The sequence below is a fragment of the Ascaphus truei genome, chromosome 11 (genome assembly GCF_040206685.1).
Source record: "Ascaphus truei isolate aAscTru1 chromosome 11, aAscTru1.hap1, whole genome shotgun sequence".
NCBI classification, from domain to species: Eukaryota; Metazoa; Chordata; class Amphibia; order Anura; family Ascaphidae; genus Ascaphus; species Ascaphus truei.
In genome coordinates this window covers 27,753,288-27,775,431 of record NC_134493.1, presented here as the reverse complement: position 1 = coordinate 27,775,431, position 22,144 = coordinate 27,753,288, and the positions used below count along the sequence as shown (strand labels likewise).

General features: G+C 46.8%; 1 protein-coding gene and 1 non-coding gene across 3 annotated transcripts in view; both read right to left on the bottom strand.

Moving 5' to 3' along the window:
• POLR3E (RNA polymerase III subunit E) overlaps positions 1-12,439 on the bottom strand; it is a 42,702-nt gene extending 30,263 nt beyond the window's left edge. For both annotated transcript variants that reach the window (XM_075565409.1, XM_075565410.1), the window contains exons 1-9: positions 12,302-12,439; positions 9,898-9,979; positions 8,589-8,639; positions 7,207-7,284; positions 5,479-5,594; positions 4,378-4,460; positions 4,197-4,304; positions 4,057-4,106; positions 3,066-3,185 (exon numbers count right to left, since the gene is read on the bottom strand). In XM_075565409.1, coding sequence (XP_075421524.1) covers positions 3,066-3,185; positions 4,057-4,106; positions 4,197-4,304; positions 4,378-4,460; positions 5,479-5,594; positions 7,207-7,284; positions 8,589-8,639; positions 9,898-9,933 — 642 coding nt within the window. In that variant the 5' untranslated portion in view covers positions 9,934-9,979; positions 12,302-12,439. The remainder of the gene's footprint in view (positions 1-3,065; positions 3,186-4,056; positions 4,107-4,196; positions 4,305-4,377; positions 4,461-5,478; positions 5,595-7,206; positions 7,285-8,588; positions 8,640-9,897; positions 9,980-12,301) is intronic.
• Positions 12,440-12,506: 67 nt separating this feature from the next.
• TRNAL-AAG (transfer RNA leucine (anticodon AAG)) lies at positions 12,507-12,588 on the bottom strand. Its single transcript has one exon. It is a non-coding gene; the product is annotated as a tRNA-Leu (tRNA).
• Between the last annotated feature and the right edge of the window lie 9,556 nt (positions 12,589-22,144).

The window sequence follows — 22,144 nt, the reverse complement described above, 5'->3', positions numbered from 1 at the left end:
AGTTTATGACTAGTGATTAAAGGGTATTTCCTTTGCAGCTCATTATTAGGGTAGTGCATTATTCTGTTGAAGTATACCCTTTTTGTTAGGTACACTTTTCTTTTGGATTCTTATCTTTTACATTAGAATAAAAAAAATTAAAAAAAAAAGGATGTACATTATGAAATATCTAAATAAATAGAAAGATTGCTGTCATTTATGAGATGAAGGAACTGTTATTTTGTTTTATTATATATATATATAGGGATTTACTTAGATTCACATACACTGTTATTGATGACAGGTAGAGATGTTTATTTTATTAATATTTGTATATAGGTACAGTATATGGTTTGCTATTTCACGGTCTCCTGGGTGTCGGCTTATGATGCTGCACTTATTCCTATGTATTGATTAGTGCATGGGAATTTTAGAAGGAGGTATTGGGAGTAAGACATGCCTGGTTATGCTTCGGTTTCACTCCTTTCTGGTGAAACGCAGGACGTCATTGTACAGATCTCCTTCGGGTAATGGGAGGCACTGGTGTGGGACTATGTTGCTTCTACAAGCTGTTGCTAAGATACAGTGCACTCCGAGGACAGGAAGTTGGGTGAGGTCACTTCCAGTGCAGCCGAGCATGCAGTCGGCATGTGGTTAAACTGCATTTTTTTGTTATACTGTCATTACCTACCTGATGAAAGCCCGTTGGGGGCCAGAAACTTTGCTTTTTTTGATGTATTGACTTAAATAAAATGGCATTTTATTTTCACTACAAGAGGTCGTCCAAGAAATGATTCTTAGGAAATGATGCTGCTAAGACCGCGAGTCTGCTTCGCGAGTCTGTGTGAGTGACCGCGAGTCTGCTTCGCGAGTCTGTGTGAGTGACCGCGAGTCTGCTTCGCGAGTCTGTGTGAGTGACCGCGAGTCTGCTTCGCGAGTCTGTGTGAGTGACCGCGAGTCTGCTTCGCGAGTCTGTGTGAGTGACCGCGAGTCTGCTTCGCGAGTCTGTGTGAGTGACCGCGAGTCTGTGTGAGTGACCGCGAGTCTGCTTCGCGAGTCTGTGTGAGTGACCGCGAGTCTGCTTCGCGAGTCTGTGTGAGTGACCGCGAGTCTGCTTCGCGAGTCTGTGTGAGTGACCGCGAGTCTGCTTCGCGAGTCTGTGTGAGTGACCGCGAGTCTGCTTCGCGAGTCTGTGTGAGTGACCGCGAGTCTGCTTCGCGAGTCTGTGTGAGTGACCGCGAGTCTGCTTCGCGAGTCTGTGTGAGTGACCGCGAGTCTGCTTCGCGAGTCTGTGTGAGTGACCGCGAGTCTGTGTGAGTGACCGCGAGTCTGCTTCGCGAGTCTGTGTGAGTGACCGCGAGTCTGTGTGAGTGACCGCGAGTCTGCTTCGCGAGTCTGTGTGAGTGACCGCGAGTCTGTGTGAGTCTTCGCGAGTCTGTGTGAGTGACCGCGAGTCTGCTTCGTGAGTCTGTGTGAGTGACCGCGAGTCTGCTTCGTGAGTCTGTGTGAGTGACCGCGAGTCTGCTTCGCGAGTCTGTGTGAGTGACCGTGAGTCTGTGTGAGTGACCGCGAGTCTGCTTCGCGAGTCTGTGTGAGTGACCGCGAGTCTGTGTGAGTGACCGCGAGTCTGTGTGAGTGACCGCGAGTCTGCTTCGTGAGTGTGCTGTCTTTTTTTTTCCCCTTTATTTTTTCCTTCTTGAGTCTGTAAAATAGCAGGACCATCAATATTAACCCTTTGAGTGACCCAAGCGGTTGCCACTAAATCATGGGGTCTGACACGTATGGGGCTAGTGTCACGCCCGCAGTGTGCCTTGTTTTGTAGAGCAGACCACGTCCAGCGCCCCTATAGAACGCAGGGCGCGCGCCACCTGCAGTGCAGGGAAATGGAAGAGGTTTCCGGGTTCAGGGACGTCGAGATCGCCGTTTGCCAGAGAAGCCGTGGCACTTTGGTGCCGCGTCCCCTCTGGCATCCAAAGGGTTAATAGGTTTATTGCAAATGAGAATCGAATGTTGTTTTTTCCCCTATTTAGGGACCTTCCCAGGATTCAGGACAGCCACAATGGTGCCTCCCACTCAACTTAAACCAATATGAAACGGATTCAAAAGGTGCTGCTTTCCAGCAGCTATTAACGCTGCTTTAGTAGATCTCTTATTGTCCTTTCCGAGGCCGTTTTAACGGTTTTTTTCATCTGATGCTTTGTTGAGGAGATACGCGATTTAAATATTAAGTGTCCGGGAGGTTAAAATGACGCTCTCCCAGGAGCGCAGTGCAATCTAAAGGTTACCATGAATCAAGAAAATATGGAAATCATGTTTTAAAAAAAATGTAAATACTAGAATAACTTTTTCTTTGTTTTTAATGAGCAGGACAGGCTCACAGGGCAGGACAGGCTCACAGGGCAGGACCCTAACATTATAGGCGTTAAACTCATACGGTTCTGGTGGAATTGCTGTTCTAGGCACATACAGGTGAGACAGGCTTGTCCTGGGAAGGTGAGACAGGCTTGTCCTGGGAAGGTGAGACAGGCTTGTCCCGGGAAGGTGAGACAGGCTTGTCCCGGGAAGGTGAGACAGGCTTGTCCCGGGAAGGTGAGACAGGCTTGTCCCGGGAAGGTGAGACAGGCTTGTCCCGGGAAGGTGAGACAGGCTTGTCCCGGGAAGGTGAGACAGGCTTGTCCCGGGAAGGTGAGACAGGCTTGTCCCGGGAAGGTGAGACAGGCTTGTCCCGGGAAGGTGAGACAGGCTTGTCCCGGGAAGGTGAGACAGGCTTGTCCCGGGAAGGTGAGACAGGCTTGTCCCGGGAAGGTGAGACAGGCTTGTCCCGGGAAGGTGAGACAGGCTTGTCCTGGGAAGGTGAGACAGGCTTGTCCTGGGAAGGTGAGACAGGCTTGTCCCGGGAAGGTGAGACAGGCTTGTCCCGGGAAGGTGAGACAGGCTTGTCCTGGGAAGGTGAGACAGGCTTGTCCTGGGAAGGTGAGACAGGCTTGTCCCGGGAAGGTGAGACAGGCTTGTCCTGGGAAGGTGAGACAGGCTTGTCCTGGGAAGGTGAGACAGGCTCGTCCCGGGAAGGGTTCACCCTCGTTTACCTTGACATTAGAATAGTGTAGATGGACCCAGGGCTCCTCAGCCTGCTTCTTCTGCAGGAATTCATAGGACTGGACCCGCCGCTGCCGGGCTTGTTCGGACTCCGGCCGGGAAAAGCGCACCTGGTTATTGGAAAGAATCGTTACGAAAACATCATAAAGTGACATCTACTTCTTAACACTTTGCCCATTTGCTCGCTGCCAGCTGCGCCTCCATGCTAGTGACATGCACATTTATGTTAAAGAATAAATATTAAGAAGAACAGAACGTCGTGCCTGAGCTGTGATTCCCATGTCAGGGAATGGAAGTTACACTTGAGAAATTAAAGGGTCAGTTTCCCCTACACGTTTACACCCGCCCATTCTTAATATGGGTCCGAAACAGGGGGGGGGGGGTTCAGGGGTCCCCCTGGTTCCTCAGATACTTACCAGGAAAGGTGCAGCGATTCCTCCCGTCCAGGGGAAAGAGAACACGGCTTACATTTCCTGCATCACACAGGGGCCCGCACCGTCCTGGCTTCCTATTGGCCCGTGTGATGCGGGACATTTAAAAACAAACCAGGAAGTACCCGCGGCACCTTTCCAGCAACCAGAGGGCCCCCAGAGCTGAAATGAACACTGTTCAGTTCCAGACACCACCTGCCTCCCATCCATGTAAAAAACATGATATGTATTCGTCTTGGAAATGTACCTTTCAGCTCCAGTAATATAGCCCTGAATACTTCTGTAATATTAGGGTTTGCTTTTTGTTATTCACTCGTCAGCACCCTCTATATATACTACTGGTGTCAAGAATTGTTACTGCATGCGGTGAAGACATCTGTCCCGTACTGGAGAAGACTTTAGTCCCATTCTTTTGAATGGAGCTGAACTCTTTACCAGCACGGGGAAGGCGCCATCACAGCATATTGGATCAAGGGCCTTGGTTTCGAAATGAATACAATAAATAAATAAATAGTGTGCACATGCCGCCACGATCCGAATTCACACTTACAGTAACCTGCTTAACGTCCTCTTCGCCTTCATCCTGGGAAGAATCGCCGGCTGCAGAAGGAGACACAGAAAGTGGAACACTTCCACCCCCGGAGATTTCCCTCCATCATGTCCCAGTAATTAAAGCCCAGACAAAGCTACCTTCGTTGGCGGCTTCTCTCTCCCGATACTTGCTGTCTGCCTTGTCCAGGTAGGAGAAGCTAGGCCGCAGCTGCAGAATCCCATGCAGAGGTGTCAGGTGAAGTTCCCCTGCATGAACAGGACATCAGGTGAGAATATGTACAGGTGACCGGGTGGTGACAATGTATCGTGATAGACTAACCTTTTCGATAGATAGCAGCAGCGTAGCGGGAAGTGGTGTTTGCAGCTTGTATGGAAGAGAAAGTCTGCTTGTCCATAAGTTTCCTGTATATAAAGAACAAAAAAAAAAAAAAACAGTTCTACTTAAGGAGAACAAAACATCTGTATGCAAAGCCCCAGCACATCATAAAGTAAAAGTGATTAGGACAAGCCATCACCCCCCCCCCCCCTAAAACAGTGCGTTAGTGCCACAGCACGCTCTCAGCAACATTCTGCTTAGCATTTTAGTTTGATCATAGTTATTATAAGAGATCCCTTCTTGCCCTTTCAGACGCTAGAGATGAATGAAATCCTGATTTTTAGAACAGCAGAAAAACATTTTGTTTTATTAAAGAAGAGCACAGGGCACCCACAGGGACACTTACATTATACGAGAAACGCCGATAGGTTTCTGGGGGTGGGTTGCTGATTTGAATAAAATACCATAACTGTCTCATTGCAACTTAAATCAAGTCCCCCGGCACTGAAGGGCTCAACTGTATTTAAGCAACATAGTCCCATCCTTTTTATCTGCCGTTATTAAAGTTGCAACCAAGCAATATCCTACATGTGTTTTTTAATAAATCAGTTCTGTACTATGAGAAAATACTTGTAGCATTTGTTTTCCCTTTAACCCACTCTGAATGACATTTGTAATGTATTATAACGCAACGCATTTTTTATTTCTGTAGCAACCATTTACAAAGTCACATCCCCTTCCTCTTCTGAAACAGGCTCTAGCACACCTCTTTTTGGGCCCTGCCGTCTCTCTAGCAGTGCACCAATTGTATCTAGTGACTGCCTGGTCACATAATCTTCCCCATAGAACTTTGCATCTTTGGTCCTCATCTGCTGCACTGACAGCCATTTAGTGAACCCCCGAGCAGGATCTTCGCCGATCGATCGGCAACTTAGCTAATTACTTATCATTGTGTGGATTGTATTGATGCACATACTAAATGGGGAAGGGGGGGGGGGGAGCAGCTTGGACTGCAGCTTTAGGAAAAAACTAAACCAGAAGACCGTTTAATAAGCAATGTGCATACAAAGTCTGGGAAAGAGCTTGAGTGCGCCGAATACTTACGACGAGTAGGTGCTGGTTTCATCGCTGCCGGTGCCATCGACATTCAGCGCGATCTGCTCACCTTTACTGCGGCAGTAATTCGGGCTCATGGCGTTAATCGCCATTTCAAGTTCCACCTAAAAAAAGAAGAAGATTTTGAAATAAATGTAGTTACTGGAAAATTCTAAGACATCCTGGCCTGATTAGTGCTGTAGGGGCTGCACCAACAGGGACCTCTTAGGTGCTAAAAAACACATCTGCAGAAGGGCAGGACAAGTTATATGAAAAACAGAGGCGAGGAAGCCCTGGATCCCAGATGAATGCAACAATCACAATTCGTAGAAGAATATCCAGATTCACTACTGTAGCAGACATGGCCAGTGATGAAAAAGCTGCCTTTATTGAAACGACGTTTCAGGCCCGTACACGGCCTCTCCTCAGGTTAGTGTACGGGCCTGAAACATGGCTCTGCTGTGTGGTATGTTCCTTTTCAGCATTATCCACGTGTGCTAGTTGTCGTGAATCCAGATAGTCTTCTACGAATTGTGAGTGTCTATCTGGGATACAGCGCTTCCTAGCCTCTGTTTTTCATATGTAGAGGTGATCCTCGGTATCCGACGGTCCGCTTTCTGTCGAACGGGTTATCCGACGCCCCGTTATGCAGTCCGCTGGACGCATTATGCGATGTCGGAAACGCTTATCCGACGCGGATTAACATGGGACCCGCAATCAGACGGTCTGTTATCCGCCGGTGTTTTGCGGGACCCATTCCGGCGGATAAGCGAGGACCGGCTGTACTTAGAAATGTGACCAAACTTAAAAAAAGGGACAAGCACCTTCCCCGGGACAAGCACCTTCCCCCGTACAAGGACTCCACATTGGGGTATTTTAGGACTTGTTCCCTTATATTTTCCAGGACACATTATACAAATATATTTAATAACAGTTTTCATTGATTTAAAATAAGAAAATAGTCCTCACAGCAGGAGTCCATGCTGTTTTAAAAAAAAGATGTTTGTATTATTTTAACTGGGGGGGGGGGTCACTTGGAGACTATCTGTGGTTCTCTGACCTCTGGCGACCCCCCCCTGGTCGCCGAGATGCCTGCCCAGTGGATACAATATGGTCACAGCAATCAACCTTGCTCTGACGGCCGGAAGAAAGCTACAATGTAGATACCTATGTGACTTTCAATGTGTGACGCCCCAGCAATCTTTATAGCTGTTTCATGTCAAACAATGGGGGGGGGGTGGGGGGAGAAACTACAAATATGTCAGAAAATCAGGGGGTCGGGGGATCACAGATAAGCTTCAGGGACCCCCATGGAGATATCATGGACTTGAGGTACAAGTGTTATATACAAGGGACTTAAATCTTTCCACCAGAGAAAATAAATCAGTATCAAGAGCAACAAGGAGCTGCCGGATAAGATAACACTCAGGAGTAGGCGGCTTCGCTTCTATTTCCCAGGTTGGAACCAAAGTACACGTTCCAGAATACAGCGATGTTCAGGTGCATAGCACCAAGCTAGGGATAAATCATTCACGGTTCAAAGGTAAAACTAGATCATATACTAATCCTATCCTACGGTCTTAAGGGTTATTCTGTATTACTCCGGCTCCACTCAAGGTCACAAATCGATAGACCCGATAACCAGTACTGAAGCCAAATATTACAGGTAGCACACAAACCAATGTGAGAGGCATAATGTAAACACAGTGGCAATTATATAGACTGTGGGTTTCTCACCTTCTGTTGCTTTGGTTTAATCTTTGACGATAAGTGTGTGACGCCATCGTACGTCATCGAGGCCGGGCGAACGGGGTACTAAAACAGAAATGCACATTACACATTGGTGTAGAGCAGGGGTGCGCAAACTTTTTGCCCTTTGCGCCCCCCCCCCCCCTCCTCCCACTGCTCACGCCCCTTTACCTTGTATCAATCGCCAAATAACCCTGCAGCGTCATTTGCCGCCGCGTTGCCATGGCGACGCATCTCCTGAAGCCGTCTGACTGAAGGTAAGCGAGTCACAGAGGCCTCGCGGGGTCCCCCTGCATTTAATTTAAATGCGTTTGGGAAGAGCACCGGGCCTCTGTAACCGCTGCGCCCCCCCAATCAAATCTTGCGCCCCCCCCCACTGCGCACCCCTGCGGTAGAGAATATATCCCTAAAGCACAGCTGGGCAACCATGAACCAGTCTTCACATGAACATTTTAAACCATATAATCTATTCTAGAATGTGGCATGAAGTGCTCATTGTACAATTGTATTTTGTGGATACGATTATACAACAATGTGACGTGTGGGGAGGGTCACAGTTTGTGATGTCGGTGCACTCTGGGTACTGTATTTAAATGTGGTCATCCAATAAGAAGCCGCAACATCATCCATTGGAGCGTCCTATGCAGCCGCAGTTTGGTGACCATATTGAATTTCCATAAGGGAAGGAGATCTCCGGCACCTAAAACGGTGTGTATTTCAGGAACCGGCAGGTCCCCGGAGTTAAAAATAGCTAGTTCCAGGAGAACCTTGGATTCAAATACTGTAAAAAACAATATAAAGCTCAACCCCCTTATAACGCTGTGCTTGGGGTCCAAAGAATCACATCGTGTTATAAGTGGATCGCGTTAGAAATAATGTACAATTGTATGCACTGTACAATAAAGTATTTAAGATATTAATAATCGTGTTGTAAAGTATTCATAAATACGAAAATTGGGAGCCGCGCGTGTATCGCGTTATGAGCGAATTCGCGTTGTAACGGATCGCGCTATAACGGGGTTGAGCTGTATATGTAAAATCCCAGCCGCCCAAACAAACAAGCAGCCGGGATTCCTGCACTGAATGGGGCTGCCAGGGACCCCCGCTGTGTGAATCCGATGGGCCATTAGTCTGTCTGCAGAAATGTCACCGAAATGTTGCAGCATGTACCCGGCATGTACCCGGCATGTACCCGGGTCTTCTTGGTGATTGCCCCAGATTTTCTAAGGCAAGTTTTAGAATACTCGTCGGCGCACCAATAACCAAGGACTAAATGCTTGCTATAAGATAAACGTTACCTGTATGGCTTTGTGAACCATGTAGGAACCTATATCATTTATATTTATATCTTACACTTCTTCCCATCGTACCTGGAATAAGTAAAGCTTCTCTGCCAGGCTTTTGGCCAGGAACACATCAATCTAAAACAAAACTAAATGTGAGTGTGTACAGCGCCCAACGTTTCAAAAAGAAAATCATTGAAAGAACAAAACACCATACAAAGAACTGTCAGACATTCACAGCAGGCACCAAATTAAACCTGATATTTACGTTTAAAGCTGCAGACCCAGCAATATCCTACATGTGTTCTTTTTAAATAAATCAGTTCTGTACTATGAGAAAATATTGTTGCATATTCTTAAAACAACTCTGAATGACACTTAATATAACAAGCATTTGTTGTTTCTATAGCAACCATTTACAAAGTCTCATACCCTTCCTCTTCTGAAACAAGCTCTGGCACACCCCTTTTGAGCACTGCCCTCTCTCTAGCAGTGCACCAATTGTACTGTATCTAGTGACTGCCTGGTCACATGATCTTCCCCACAGAACTTTGCATCTTTGGGTCCTCTTCTGCTGCACTGACAGCCATTTAGTGAACCCCCGAGCCGAATCTTCGCCGATCGATCACAGGAGAACGGATCGACTGGCAACTTAGCTAATTACTTATTGTAAAACAAGGAAGGTCCAAGAGCATCAATACATGTGTTTAAAAATGAATATTTCAAACAACTAAGTGAATAATAAGGAAAGCACAAAAATAAAGACTATGGTTAACAAATAATGTGTAGTGTATATTAAACCTTGTGTGTAAGTGACAAAATATGCACACAACACACCCCAAATGCAATGTGTAATATTCAATTAAACTTCTCTTTGGAATGGAGGGTCTGCAGCTGTGCTGAGGGAGACTGATAAGTAATTAACTAAGTTGCCAATGTGTTGATTCTGTTGATGCACAGATTAAAGGGGGGGGGGGGAATACAATTTAAAAAAAAATGAAAAAAACACAGTAGCTTGGACTGCTGCTTTAATAGATAACTACACCGTACCTGCCCAACCTGGCATCGCACGGCCATTTGATAATGGCCTCATATAAAGTAGAAGAGGCGAATTGGAAAAAGGACTGGTCTTTAAAGTGGTTACGTCCAGATTGACACCCAGTGCCAGCAATTTTTTTCACTTTAGGCAAATCACTTTCTACCCATTTGAAATGGGCACGGAAATTAGGTGGCAAGCTATTTGGGGCAGGAATTTATTAAGCCTACAAAAGATGGTTTATGTACAGCGCCACACACCCCGACATAACAATACATTACAATAATAGTGCAAATTATATAGTAACCAAATGTTACTATGAGGGATAAATTAAATGTGTATGTGCTTTTCTCTCTTTACCTCCTGTACAATTGGATCATCATCTTCATTTTCCATCCTAATGTGGACGACACCCCGCAGCCTCTTCTCCAAATTATAGTACCTTCAGAATAGGAAAATATATGTATATTAAAAAAAACAAGCTCCACATAATGCATCTCATAGCCTGAAGAATATTGCGGTCGTCCCTTATTCTTTGGAAAAGTTAACGTGCACATTTGAACAGCAGTACAGTCCTGCAACTGTTACACACCAAACAGTGCTTACTCCTCCTTAGCAATAAAAGACTCAGACGCCCATATTGACTAAAGGCAGCTAATCTTTAGCACGTCACTTGGATGGGTGTTCCGGCGTGCTTGTGTCTTTAGTGAATATGGGCCATATGCTTCTAGATAGGGCTCTTCAACTGGCAACCAGCAAATGGCCTTGATGCAAATGGCCTTAGGCTGGGTCCCCGCTAGTGCTGTGCGTGCGGCGGTTACTTACATATATAGATATATGCAAGTCCCCGCTCACGCGGTGCGTGCTCTTGCACACACGCTCACTGGCGCTTATGTAAACAAAACAATCTCATTTTCCAGCGCGCTCAGTGCCCCCCCCCCCCCCCCCCCACGTGCACGTGTAAATGGCAGGGCACCCGGTGCTCATGCTTCGAGCCCTCGCCAAGCATGAGCGCGCTCAGCGCCTGCCGGGACTCAGCCTTTCTGGTCCCACTAATTTCATACCAGTTACTTAGGCAGCAAAGTGCAGTTTTTTACACTGAAACGCACTTGCAAGTTAAGAGAATGTAAATGTATATGGCACGGATATTACACATTCATGCACAATGTTAAAAGATGATCATTTTCAAGTCTTTAGATGCAATACTCTTGTGGCCCTTCTACTGACGGTTTCTGATCTGGTCCCTTGGGGAGAACTAGTTGAAGATCCCAATTCTGAGTCGTACTCACTTAACCATTTTGTTGCCAGAAGGGAAAGTGACAAATCGCCATATTTTATTTGCATTACATTTTGTCTTCTTGCACTTTATAACACTTTTTTTTTTTTTAAATCTGACAATTAGAATTAAAAATCCATATAATATGAGTTTATCCCCGAGTTAATGGGAAATAGATAATATATCCTGGTGGGCTCTTGAGTAGACCACCCAAACAGTACTCAATACCCGGTATATGTTCCCTAAATTGCTGTAGCATTCTCTCCCCCACCCCCCTTTCCTTCTCTATTCTGCACACCATACCAAAAACTGAAATGAACAGGTAAAAATAAAACCATCTATATAATGCTATCATGGTAATAATGATATAAGCATTTGAAATAAAGTGTTTGAAATAAAGTGACGTTTAAGGGTTAAAATGAAGATCTCCAGAGAGCCCCAATGAAGTGTAAAGGTTACCATGGTAACCCCAGAAGCTAGATATTTAAAAAGAAAATCATGATTTGTAACACTCTGGGGGGCAAGATACTAACATTATATGAATTAAACGCGTAGGCTCCTGCAGTGGATTGCTGTTTTAATGCCTTTATGGGGATGAAATGTGTTGTTCTGTAAGATGTTAACCACTATGGTACTTATAGGGTTATTATAGCAACAAAAATATCATGTCAACTTTCCTTTCACTCGGCTTTAGAAGCACTAACCCATTATCATTTATACATAATAGAGCTTAGTGTAAACATTGGGACGTCTGTATGTTGAGATATATATATATATGATCCAGACTACAGCTTCAATGCCACTCCCTGCTTATTAACTTGGTGATGTATTTGTCTGCACAAACACGACTCCCAAGCTTTCATTAGAAAAAATTCCCAATGCTTCAGCCCAAAAGATATAGCATAAAAGGATCAATGGCCCCTGATCATTACAAAAAATAGACAGTAAATAACAGGTTTATCACACACAGAAAAAACCCCATCTGTCCCAGACAAAAAGTAGATTCCACCCCAAACATTAAATAGGTAAATGTCTTTAAACATGTTTTCATGAACTACACTAAAGATAGGATTTAACACAATACAGTTTTATTAACTGCAGTGCAGACATTGTGGCATATTAACACTCCCCACCCCTATTGCTGTGGCCTGTGAGGGTCTGATGGTAACCCAACTCATTAAGTACTCTGATAATACACTTTTACAGCAGGGTTTTGTTGAAAAGGTGAAATGTGCATGTGGGCATAAACGTGTTTCTTGCTGCAGTAACCAGGCTGGCAACATATGAGCTTGGCAGAAAGTCCAGAATTCCCTCAGATCCCTGTGTCTCAGAGGCACCCAACCTCATTCTATGGGGAAGATGTGAAATAATCCCACGCCGCAGGCCTCTGCACCCACAGCAGCGCAGAGAGGCATGCAAAGCTCCCACTGCACCCCGCATAACCTCACGCTCGGGCAGGTAAGGGCTGATTGCAGTGCCGGTGCCTACCTGCCAGGCTCAGGGGCTCCGCCTGTGTCACCCGCGGTGTGTCCGGCAGCCCAGCGCTCAGGCAGCAGCCATACTGCTTCCGCCACACACACGTGGGGAGCGGCTCCTCTTACCCACAATGCTTTGAGCAGGCTGGTGACAGCAGAACAGCAGGTGACGCTGTGACTATGCGAAAGTCCCACAAAGCAAAAAATATATATGTATCTGGCAGCGGTGGGATTCGAACCCACGCCCCCGAAGAGACTGGAGCCTTAATCCAGCGCCTTAGACCGCTCGGCCACGCTACCGTGATGGATGCGTACGGGCTATACTGCGAATAGAGGGGGCAGTGTGTATTATTCCATGTGCTTCCCTGTGTAATATAGATCAGCCACGTTTATTGTTTTTATTATTATTATTAATATTAATAACAGCATGTTCTTGTATAGCGCTGCTAGTTTTACGTAGCGCTTTACAGAGACATTTTGCAGGCACAGTCCCTGCCCCGCGGAGCTTACAATCTATGTTTTTTGGTACCTGAGGCACAGGGAGATAAAGTGACCTCCCTTTTGAATCACTTGATGAACATTGATAAAATCAACAATAGAGGAATATGGCCATAAAATCTGCAGTGACAGATTACCTGGTGCCGCCCTCCTCCAGCGCCGCGCCGATCACGCATGCCGCCCTCCTCCAGCGCCGCGCTGATCACGCATGCCGCCCTCCAGCGCCGCGCCGATCATGCATGCCGCCCCAAATTTTGCCGCCCTAGGAACGGGCTTATCGGGAAATCCGCCACTGCAAATATAAGGCGTTCCTGTCCCATAGCCAGGGCTGCCACCTTCTACTGAAGGCCAAACCGGAGGGGAAATATCCCTTACGTGGTGTGGTGCGGCGGCGTCTCCCGGCATCCTGCTACAAATTCTCCCTCCAACTGCAGTGAAGATGGCTGCGCGGCGTCAAATTATGCGGTGAAGCGTCATGACGTCACGTAGAGTGCAGTTGCCGTGGCAACGCGGGGTAAATTGACGCTGCGCAACCATCTTCACTGCAGTTGGAGGGGGAAATTGCAGCAGGCTAAGGAAGGATGCCGGAGACGCCGACGCCACCCGGAGATTGAGGACGGCAACCCGTAGCTCGGAGGTAAGCTCCCAAAACCTGGAGTCTCCGGCCCAGACCCGGAGAGGTGGCAGCCCGGTCCCACAGGGCTTACGCTTAAAAGATAAAATATGTTAAACTGTGCCTGCAATGTCTTATATATAATGTACAGCCCGGTTCATTTAATATAACCACGTGTTTGTAACCATGTATCTGTCATCATAACTCTGTGCCCAGGACACACGGGAACACGAGAGGTAACTCTCACTGTATTACTTCCTTCCTGGTAAAACATTTTATAAATAAAAACATAAATCTAAATGCAACACGCGTGTGCTAAAGTGCTGATTCCGCGCTCTCTAAAAAGCATTTTTAATCTAAAAATAGCGATAGTGCAGAACACTGAAAATAATATCAGATAGATGGAAAAGACTGTAAAAAAGGAGTAATTTTCCCAGACTGTTGCAGATCTCTGCTAAGAAATGTCTAAGGGAAAGATGTATGTCATTCTCAATGAATTCCTTTGCAGATTGTCTTGATTCTTTTGTCACAATTGTGGATCGTTATAGGTCAGAGAGATGGGAGAGAAGAGAAACACAGAGCACACCCCCCCGCAGCGTATTATCCTTGGGATATAAGATTGGCTAATAGTCAGGGACAATGACAGAGATAGCTAAATAATATAAATGTAATAAATCTCTATATGAGATATAATGAATATAAAATAACTGTATCAAACAGCTAGAATTACAATAATACACATGCACATTAACTCATGCAGAATATACAGATGCAAAAATGCAAGATGATAGCACCGATGATTCCGCCCTATTCAGGACAAGTGCTGTGTGCAGCTGAAAAAGCTTCTTGGCTCCGTCGAGTGGAAAAATTGGAATCCTTCTTACAAGATGTAACTAGGACTTGAGCCTAAGTAGTAATATCACAAGCGCTCCTGCCTCAGGGTCAGTCACTGTAGTTTCGTCTCGCTGGTGGGGGTGCGGCGCTGACTCCCCGAGGAAGAGACCCGCGATATTGAGTCTCAAAACGCGTAGGATTGTGGCACAGTGCGGACACCGTACCTGAGGGAATCTGGTCGTGACGTCATCGGGAGTGGACGAGCAGGCGACGACTTGGAGGAGTTGGCGCCGCACGCCCACCAGTGAGACGAAGCTACACTGACTGACCCTGAGGCAGGAGCGCTTGTGATATTACTACTTAGGCTCAAGTCCTAGTTACATCTTGTAAGAAGGATTCCAATTTTTCCACTCAACGGAGCCAAGAAGCTTTTTCAGCTGCACACAGCACTTGTCCTGAATAGGGCGGAATCATCGGTGCTATCATCTTGCATTTTTGCATCTGTATATTCTGCATGAGTTAATGTGCATGTGTATTATTGTAATTCTAGCTGTTTGATACAGTTATTTTATATTCATTATATCCCATATGGAGATTTATTACATTTATATTATTTAGCTATCTCTGTCATTGTCCCTGACTATTAGCCAATCTTATATACCAAGGATAATACGCTACGGTGGTGTGCTCTGTGTTTCTCTTCTCTCCCATCTCTCTGACCTATAACGATCTATAATTGTGACAAAAGAATCAAGACAATCTGCAAAGGAATTTATTTATTTCTACTATCCAAGCGCCAGAAAGGTCTGTTTTCCACAGTGATCCAAACTGGGTGTTAGACAACCAGTCTGACTTTTCAAGGCAGCTTATTGGACGTCCACAAAACGGGACTTATAAGGTTTCACTGATTTGAATTTAATTTGTGGCACCAGCACTTTTTTGCACTAATTTAACCTACAATGTAATTCTCAATGTTTCCCTATTTCCCTTAACTACAGCAGTACTTTACACGAAATGTGTACCCCGATTACATATTTATATCATAATCTTCAGCCCTCGTCTCCCCACTGCCGGATGAAGGCCGAGTCCATAGACGGACAGGCCGTGCTGAGGCGTGCGGACGCTCCACGCTGAGCCCCTGCATCCTCAATGAGGATGCCTTGAGAGGGGGCTCACGCGAGCGTCCGCAGGCGTGCTGACGAGTTGGAGTTTTCAGCCGACAGCCAAGCTGTTTTTCAGCGCGCTGTCGGCTGAAAACCTCCAATCACAGCACAGCAGCGTCAACGTCACGGCGCCGTGACATTGACGTCAGTGCGTCGCGGGCGATTGGCCAAGCGACGTCACTGCCCCGCCTCCTACCACCTCCCCCCGGCTCCCTTTGCGCATGCTGGCTCGCCTGCAAGTCCGTGCAATCGCGCTGACTGAAGCAGGCGAGCCTCAGCGTTAGCGCGCCTCCGCTCTCCCCACACCTCTATGGCCCGGGCCGAAGCCTCTGCAATGACCTTCCCGGCGATTGCAAACCTCCCCTCCGCATCGCTCCGACATGTCCTGATTTCATTCTCCCCTCCGCATCGCTCCGACATGTCCTGATTTCATTCTCCCCTCCGCATCGCTCCGACATGTCCTGATTTCATTCTCCCCTCCGCATCGTTCCGACATGTCCTGATTTCATTCTCCCCTCCGCATCGCTCCGACATGTCCTGATTTCATTCTCCCGTCTCACTTTTGTTTGTCTTCTACTCTTTGTGTAATCGCAGAACGAGGCAGATCATTGGGGGGGGACTTCATTCAGCAGTGGGGAAACAAGGGCTGAAGATGATGATATATTTATAATTATTTTTCTAAATGTTTCCTTGATGCCATGCAATATCCTACACGTGTTTTTTTTTTAAATAAATCAGTTCTGTAGTCTTAGATAATACATTTTTTTTTTATTCAACTCAATGCAATTTTTAATGAGTTTTAATATAAACTCTGAATATAAACTTTGACTTTTATAGCAGGTTTTAACATACTTCCCAGGCAGTGCAAGATGTTTGTAACACTTTCCTGTTTGTGGTAAATTGTTGCCAATAATCCCAGCAGTTTGAGCTGCAAACTGTAACAATTGATCATGTTACCTTAGTAATAGAAGAATACATTGTAGCTGCTGAGTTACACTGACTAAAGGATTGATTGAAATTAAAAGGCAGCCATTTAGTGAACCCCGGGAATAAGGACCTTTGCTGATCGATTACGGGAGAACTAATCCATTGGCAGCTTAGGTCATTCGTTTTCAATAAAGGTAATCAAAGGCTGCGCATATTGAAACAACTTTTTTTATTTTTTTTATAGTGCCGCTTGAGCAGCCTCTTTAAATCAGTGCATAATCAGATATAACATGTAGGCCCAAATCTTCCGTGTAGTCAATGACCAGATGAATTCTATTATTTTAGGTACAATCTAAAATAATTTGTTTTCCAAAAAAAAGAGACTAGTTCTTCAGCTTTAAAGTAATTCTGTTGTTCTATGCCATGTTGTAGCTCCATACACCTGCTCACACTGAGTTTTGTTTCCGTAGTATTGTACAACTCCACGATGAATGACTGATCCAGCCCCGCTGTTAACTAAAGTGACACATTTTTACCTCGAGCTTCACTGTGGCTTATCAATCTGGGGTTTGCTTATGAATGGCATTTTTATCCCATGCTTACAAACCACCTACTGACTCCTTTTGATAAATGTGGCCCGGGCCTTTCCCCGGTTTGAAAGGGCAACACACCCAAAGACTGATTGTAGCTGATGAGTCCAGCAAGGAGCTGGTTAATGGTAGCTAGAGTCAATTAACCACCTGGCTCATCAAGCAGGTTTAAATGTGTGTTGCACAAATAGCACAGGGTGGTCCTGAGCTGCCAGCAAGAGCCCAAGGAACCAGAACCGCTATTCCGGGACACAGTGGTCACTGGAACCCGCCAGAGGGTGCACCCCACAGGCACCAACCGAGACCCAGAGACTGATATAAAGAGCCCCGTGCTTACAGGTACCACTTTGGACTCAGAGGTTGGAAAGAGGCCTGTGCTCCCAGCCCTGCAGATAGGGGCTGGGAAGTGCGAGTCAGGCCTTACACAGGGAGAGGCCTGTGCTCCCAGCCCTGCAGAGAGGGGCTGGGAAGTGCGAGTCAGGCCTTACAAAGGAGAGGCCTGTGCTCCCAGCCCTGCAGAGAGGGGCTGGGAAGTGCGAGTCAGGCCTTACACAGGGAGAGGCCTGTTTGATTTGTTTTTTTTTGCTGACACGAAGCTGTATTGTTTTGAAGCTACGGGCTAAATAAATGCCACTGTTTGTTTCCCCATTCTATGTCCCCTACAATAAACAAGGTTCAAGAGCACATTCCACTCAAATTCATTGCCCCTGAAGAAGTTCGTTAAGGACAAAAATGTATAAGGCATTGCTGTGCCGTGACGCCAAGGTGTGCGTCCGATAGAGAAGACCTGATACCCGGCTCCGTGTACTCTGGTAGCGACGCTTCTTCCGGGAGTGACGTCACCGTCCAAATCGGAGGGGGACGGTGTGTTTGTGGAAGTCTCCAGCACCGCTCTCAGATCTTTAGGGGTCTTGCTGCTTATTTTAGGCAATGTTAGTGAGTGCTTTCTCACCTATGTGTGTTCTACTGTCTATATTAAAAGCAGATTTGCAGTATGTCCTGTTTCTCTTGCTTTTGTGAGGTAAAACCTTGAAGATTCTGCTACCTGACAGGATCACCTGCTGACAATCTGTTACAGGAGTGTTATCCTCAATCTGTCTGGTATTAGCTGATACCACGTGTGTGGGATAACATTTGTTTTTTTATCTATATACATTTTCTTTGTTGTTGCACTATATATACTGTGACATAGTCCAAAGATGTTAGGCAGCTTTCTGCCCCATTTTAGGTCAGAAAGTGCAGGAATAGTTAAAAATGATCCGTTCCACAGCTTCCCATTAACTCAGGCAGCTGGATGGAAAATCCAGACCACAGATTACAATGGCTCTAGTTCTCCCTCACCTGCTCTTCTAATCACATGCACAGGTATTTAGAGCAGAGAGGTTTGCATTTCACTCTCTCTCCTTAGAGCCTGGAGGCTGGGGGTATCGCTGCTCCCCTGCATCCAGTGTCGGGGTTGACGGCCCCTCCAAGTATCACAGTACCAGAGGATTTGCCTGGACACCACGAACAGATAAGACAAAACAAATGGTTATTGCTGTTGCTAAAAGACTGTGCTGTATCTTGTGACCCTAAATGAAAGAGCATTGTTTTAAGCTGGGGAACCAGTTTAGTTGGCCAGCAGCTGTTAGAGAGACTAATTCTGATGTGTAGTGAGATCCCTGAAAGGGATAGGATTTTGCTTGTATGATTTTGGTTTTATTTCTTGAAATAACAGTGTGGGAAATATTGTAACACTGAAATGTGTGAACTGCTGAATGAAAGTATCTGCGTACCTCTAACCTTCACATGTTAAAGCTGCAGTACCTTACTTGGATGAAAATAAAGCAGGCAGAAGCAGCATAATACTTTGCATGATCCTGTTTGTTGTATAATTAACCCTAGAAGACTGTGTCGGGAAGAACCCAGACAGACGTCAGCACTACAAAAGAGGGGCGTTTGTCACAATACACACACACACACACACACAATGGGACTATTTGCGCTCTGTATCCTGATTTCCCGATGTGTGTATGTATATATATGTGTGTGTGTATGTGTGACGATCGTGAGGGTTTTGGCCTGGGATTAACGGGATTACCCCCCAATGGCCCCCCTCTAACCTCGCCAGGGAGACAAGGGGTTAACTGGGCTGAGGCCCAGAAATGTGATTTAACCCTTGTTATAACATGAAAATGCTTATTCCCCTGTGTAAATGTATTATTGTTGCTGGATCAGTGTCTGCATACCACCCACACTGGGACTTAAGGGGTTAATAAGCTACAGTTTAAAAAAATTCCACTGTATTGTGTCTTTTCAGGAAATCTGGACTTCAAAAGGCTTAATTGAAGTTGAATGTGAAAAGCAGAAGGGTTTTTTAGTGTACAGTATGTTAATACCTAATTGCTATGCGGGACCCAGGGCTTGTTTGGGTAGTGAGCGTTAAAACTCACACTTACGCACCAAGGTTCCTGCAGGAGTGAACATGACAAATGTCCTCCCTGCTTCAAAGGGTTTTATTGATGGGTGGCTACCCCAAGCAGGAAATCAGATTGAGTGACCTTATTAAATATAAGAATATTATGAGATGTCCTTGGCTGAACATGCTAAGAGTTACAAATGTGTATTCGTGGGATTTAGCCCATCTTTTGAGTCTAAACACTGTGTATCTAACAGCTACTTAGTGCCAGATATTAATATCTCTATTAATTTTCATATTACACTGTAATGTTTGGTCTCTCTGAGAGCGCCAGGTGTGACGGAATGTATTACTATGCTCACCTGCCTGTATGTATGACTGAACGGAAGTTAGGAAGTGATTTGCAGTAAATATGAAATTTTGGTTGAGTTCTGAGAAACTGCAACCCCCCTGTTATGATAATGAGCAGGAAGGCTAGAATTTACATCGCCTGGTCATCAAAGGCTAAATTGCTAATTGCTTATGCTTGGCCCAACTGACCAAAGGAACTAACCAGTTTAAGTGTAACATTTCACACTGAACAATGGAAGTCCCAAGTAAGCTTCAAAAGCTTCAAAGGGACTTTTGCTAGACGGCTCGGCGCCGTAACTGGGAAAGAAGGGTTAAAATGATATATAAGTCAAAGCCACCCTTTTACCCATTGTCTTCATGCAAATGGTCTTCATTGTCTCCATGTAATGTCTTGATGCCTGCATGCAAAGGCTGCATGTTTCCATGTCCTGCATGTGCTTCATAACTTTGCCTGTCTTGCTGTGATGTCAGCTGAAATATGGAAGAAATGGCCCGGTCTGTAATCCTGATGGCTTTCTGTCCTAATCTTTAAGTAAGTGCCTATATTTTGCTGTTATTTGTATAATCTTGTGTGTTCACCTTTATCAAGGAATAAATTATATTTTATCATATCTAAGTCTCGTCCCAGTTCAAACCCAGGTATATATATATTTATATATAGTTTTGGTGTAAATTACAGCCTGTCATAAGCTACCGTGACAAGCTTGTAATTAACTGGTGGCAGCTGGCGGCACTGAACTGGACGTGGATTACAGTATTCTGCGGGGTACTGTGATCCAGTGGGAACTTGATGGTAATTGCGAGTTCCTGGGACTAAAGATATTGAACACACAGTGTACAACATATAACACAAGATATGGCACCTCCTCACTGTTCCCCTACTTGTGAGAAGCATTGCCTCCAGAACCAAAGTGCCGGCCATCCGTCTGACTGGAGCCGGGCACGGAGACTGGAGGAGTGCATCAAGTCGGCGCGGGGACCAGCAGCCAGCAAGGCTGAGAGAGAGACAGCAATAGGTGAGCATGAAACCCAGCAGGCTGAGCCAAGATCCACAGCTGCAGCCGCTGTAACCATCAAACCGCCCGGAGAGCAGGGAAGGGACCCAGCTCCGGGACGGCAGAGACTTGTGGAGGGAGCGGGTGGTCTCGGAGACCATGGAAGTCTTGCACCAGGAGAGGTATTGGCCGTTGCGGCGGCCAGTCCATTTTACCCAGAATTGCTGGCCCTGATGTTTGCGCAGGGAGAGATGTCCCCGGCAGAGCGGCTCGAGCAGCTGAAGCTGGCAATGATCCGACCCGCTTATCCCGGCGCTCAAGCATCTCCGCTCTGGACTCCGTTGCCCCTTGCTGGGGTTAGTCCACCGGTGGCGGAGAAGCACCGGCAGTTGCTGCGGCACTGCCAACAAATGGGCCACAATAATGCCCAGTGCCCTGACCGTGCACGGTCAGGCGAAGAAGCCCCTCAGGGCCAACGCTCACGAGCTGCGGAAAAGATGACCCAGTTAGCGGCATCCTCTGATGGCTCCTGCCCAGCCGGGGCGACAACCCTCCTCGGGACGTCTCCTGGAGAACCTGGACGGGCTGCATCAGCAACAGCGGCGGAGAGCAGTGGCCATCCACCCGATCCCGGCGGAGAACCAGCGGCGGCGGCAGAGAAGAAGCCGCCACTCCGGCATCCTGCCGGCGGCAGTTTTATTTGGGGGGAGGGACAGGGTTTGCGGGAGGGGGTTATTTTACCAAGTTTGCATGGAGCTGTGTTCCTCCACAAAGACCTGGGACCCTTGTCCTGCACCGTTGTACCTGTACCCAACCCGGGCGCTGTTGCGGCAGCGGCCCGGTGCTGCCCAGCCCAGATGGGGCCGGCGGCGGCCGCTCCAGTCCCCCTGCAATTGGGACCAACGAAGGCGGCGGTCTCTGCGGGGACCAGCAAGGTAAGCCAGACCAAGTCGCAGACTGACTCTGACTTATGTTTCCCTATGACTGTACCCTGTTTCACTATAGGTGTGACCGGGGGGTGGCAGGAGATAGGGGTACCAGGGGAGGGGAAGGAAGGACAGCTTGTAGGGCAGCTATACTCCCCCATTACCCTGGCGGAGCAGCAAGGGGACTCTCAGTTAAGAGCCCCACTGTTGCACTTGCTATGGGCTGGAGGTATCCGGGGTTGTGGCAAAGTTGGACCACCCCCAGATTACCTGCCAGCCAGGAGCTAAGGTGGGTGCATCTGCACCAGCAACCCTGAGCTCATCCCCGGTAATGGGGAGACAGTGTCAGGGAGATGGCCTCACTCAGGTGTCCCTAGGACCCAGGTTAGGATTAGCTAGGGAAAAGCGGAGTGAGGGGAGGCTGCAGGTAGGTAGCCAGCATCAGATCTCAGTGAGAGGAGGGCTAATGGTAGCCAGGGAGGGAAAGCAGCAGGTATTGCAGCTAGAATTTCCCATTACCCTGGCAGAGCCTCAGGGGGTTTCTCAGATCAGCAACCCCCT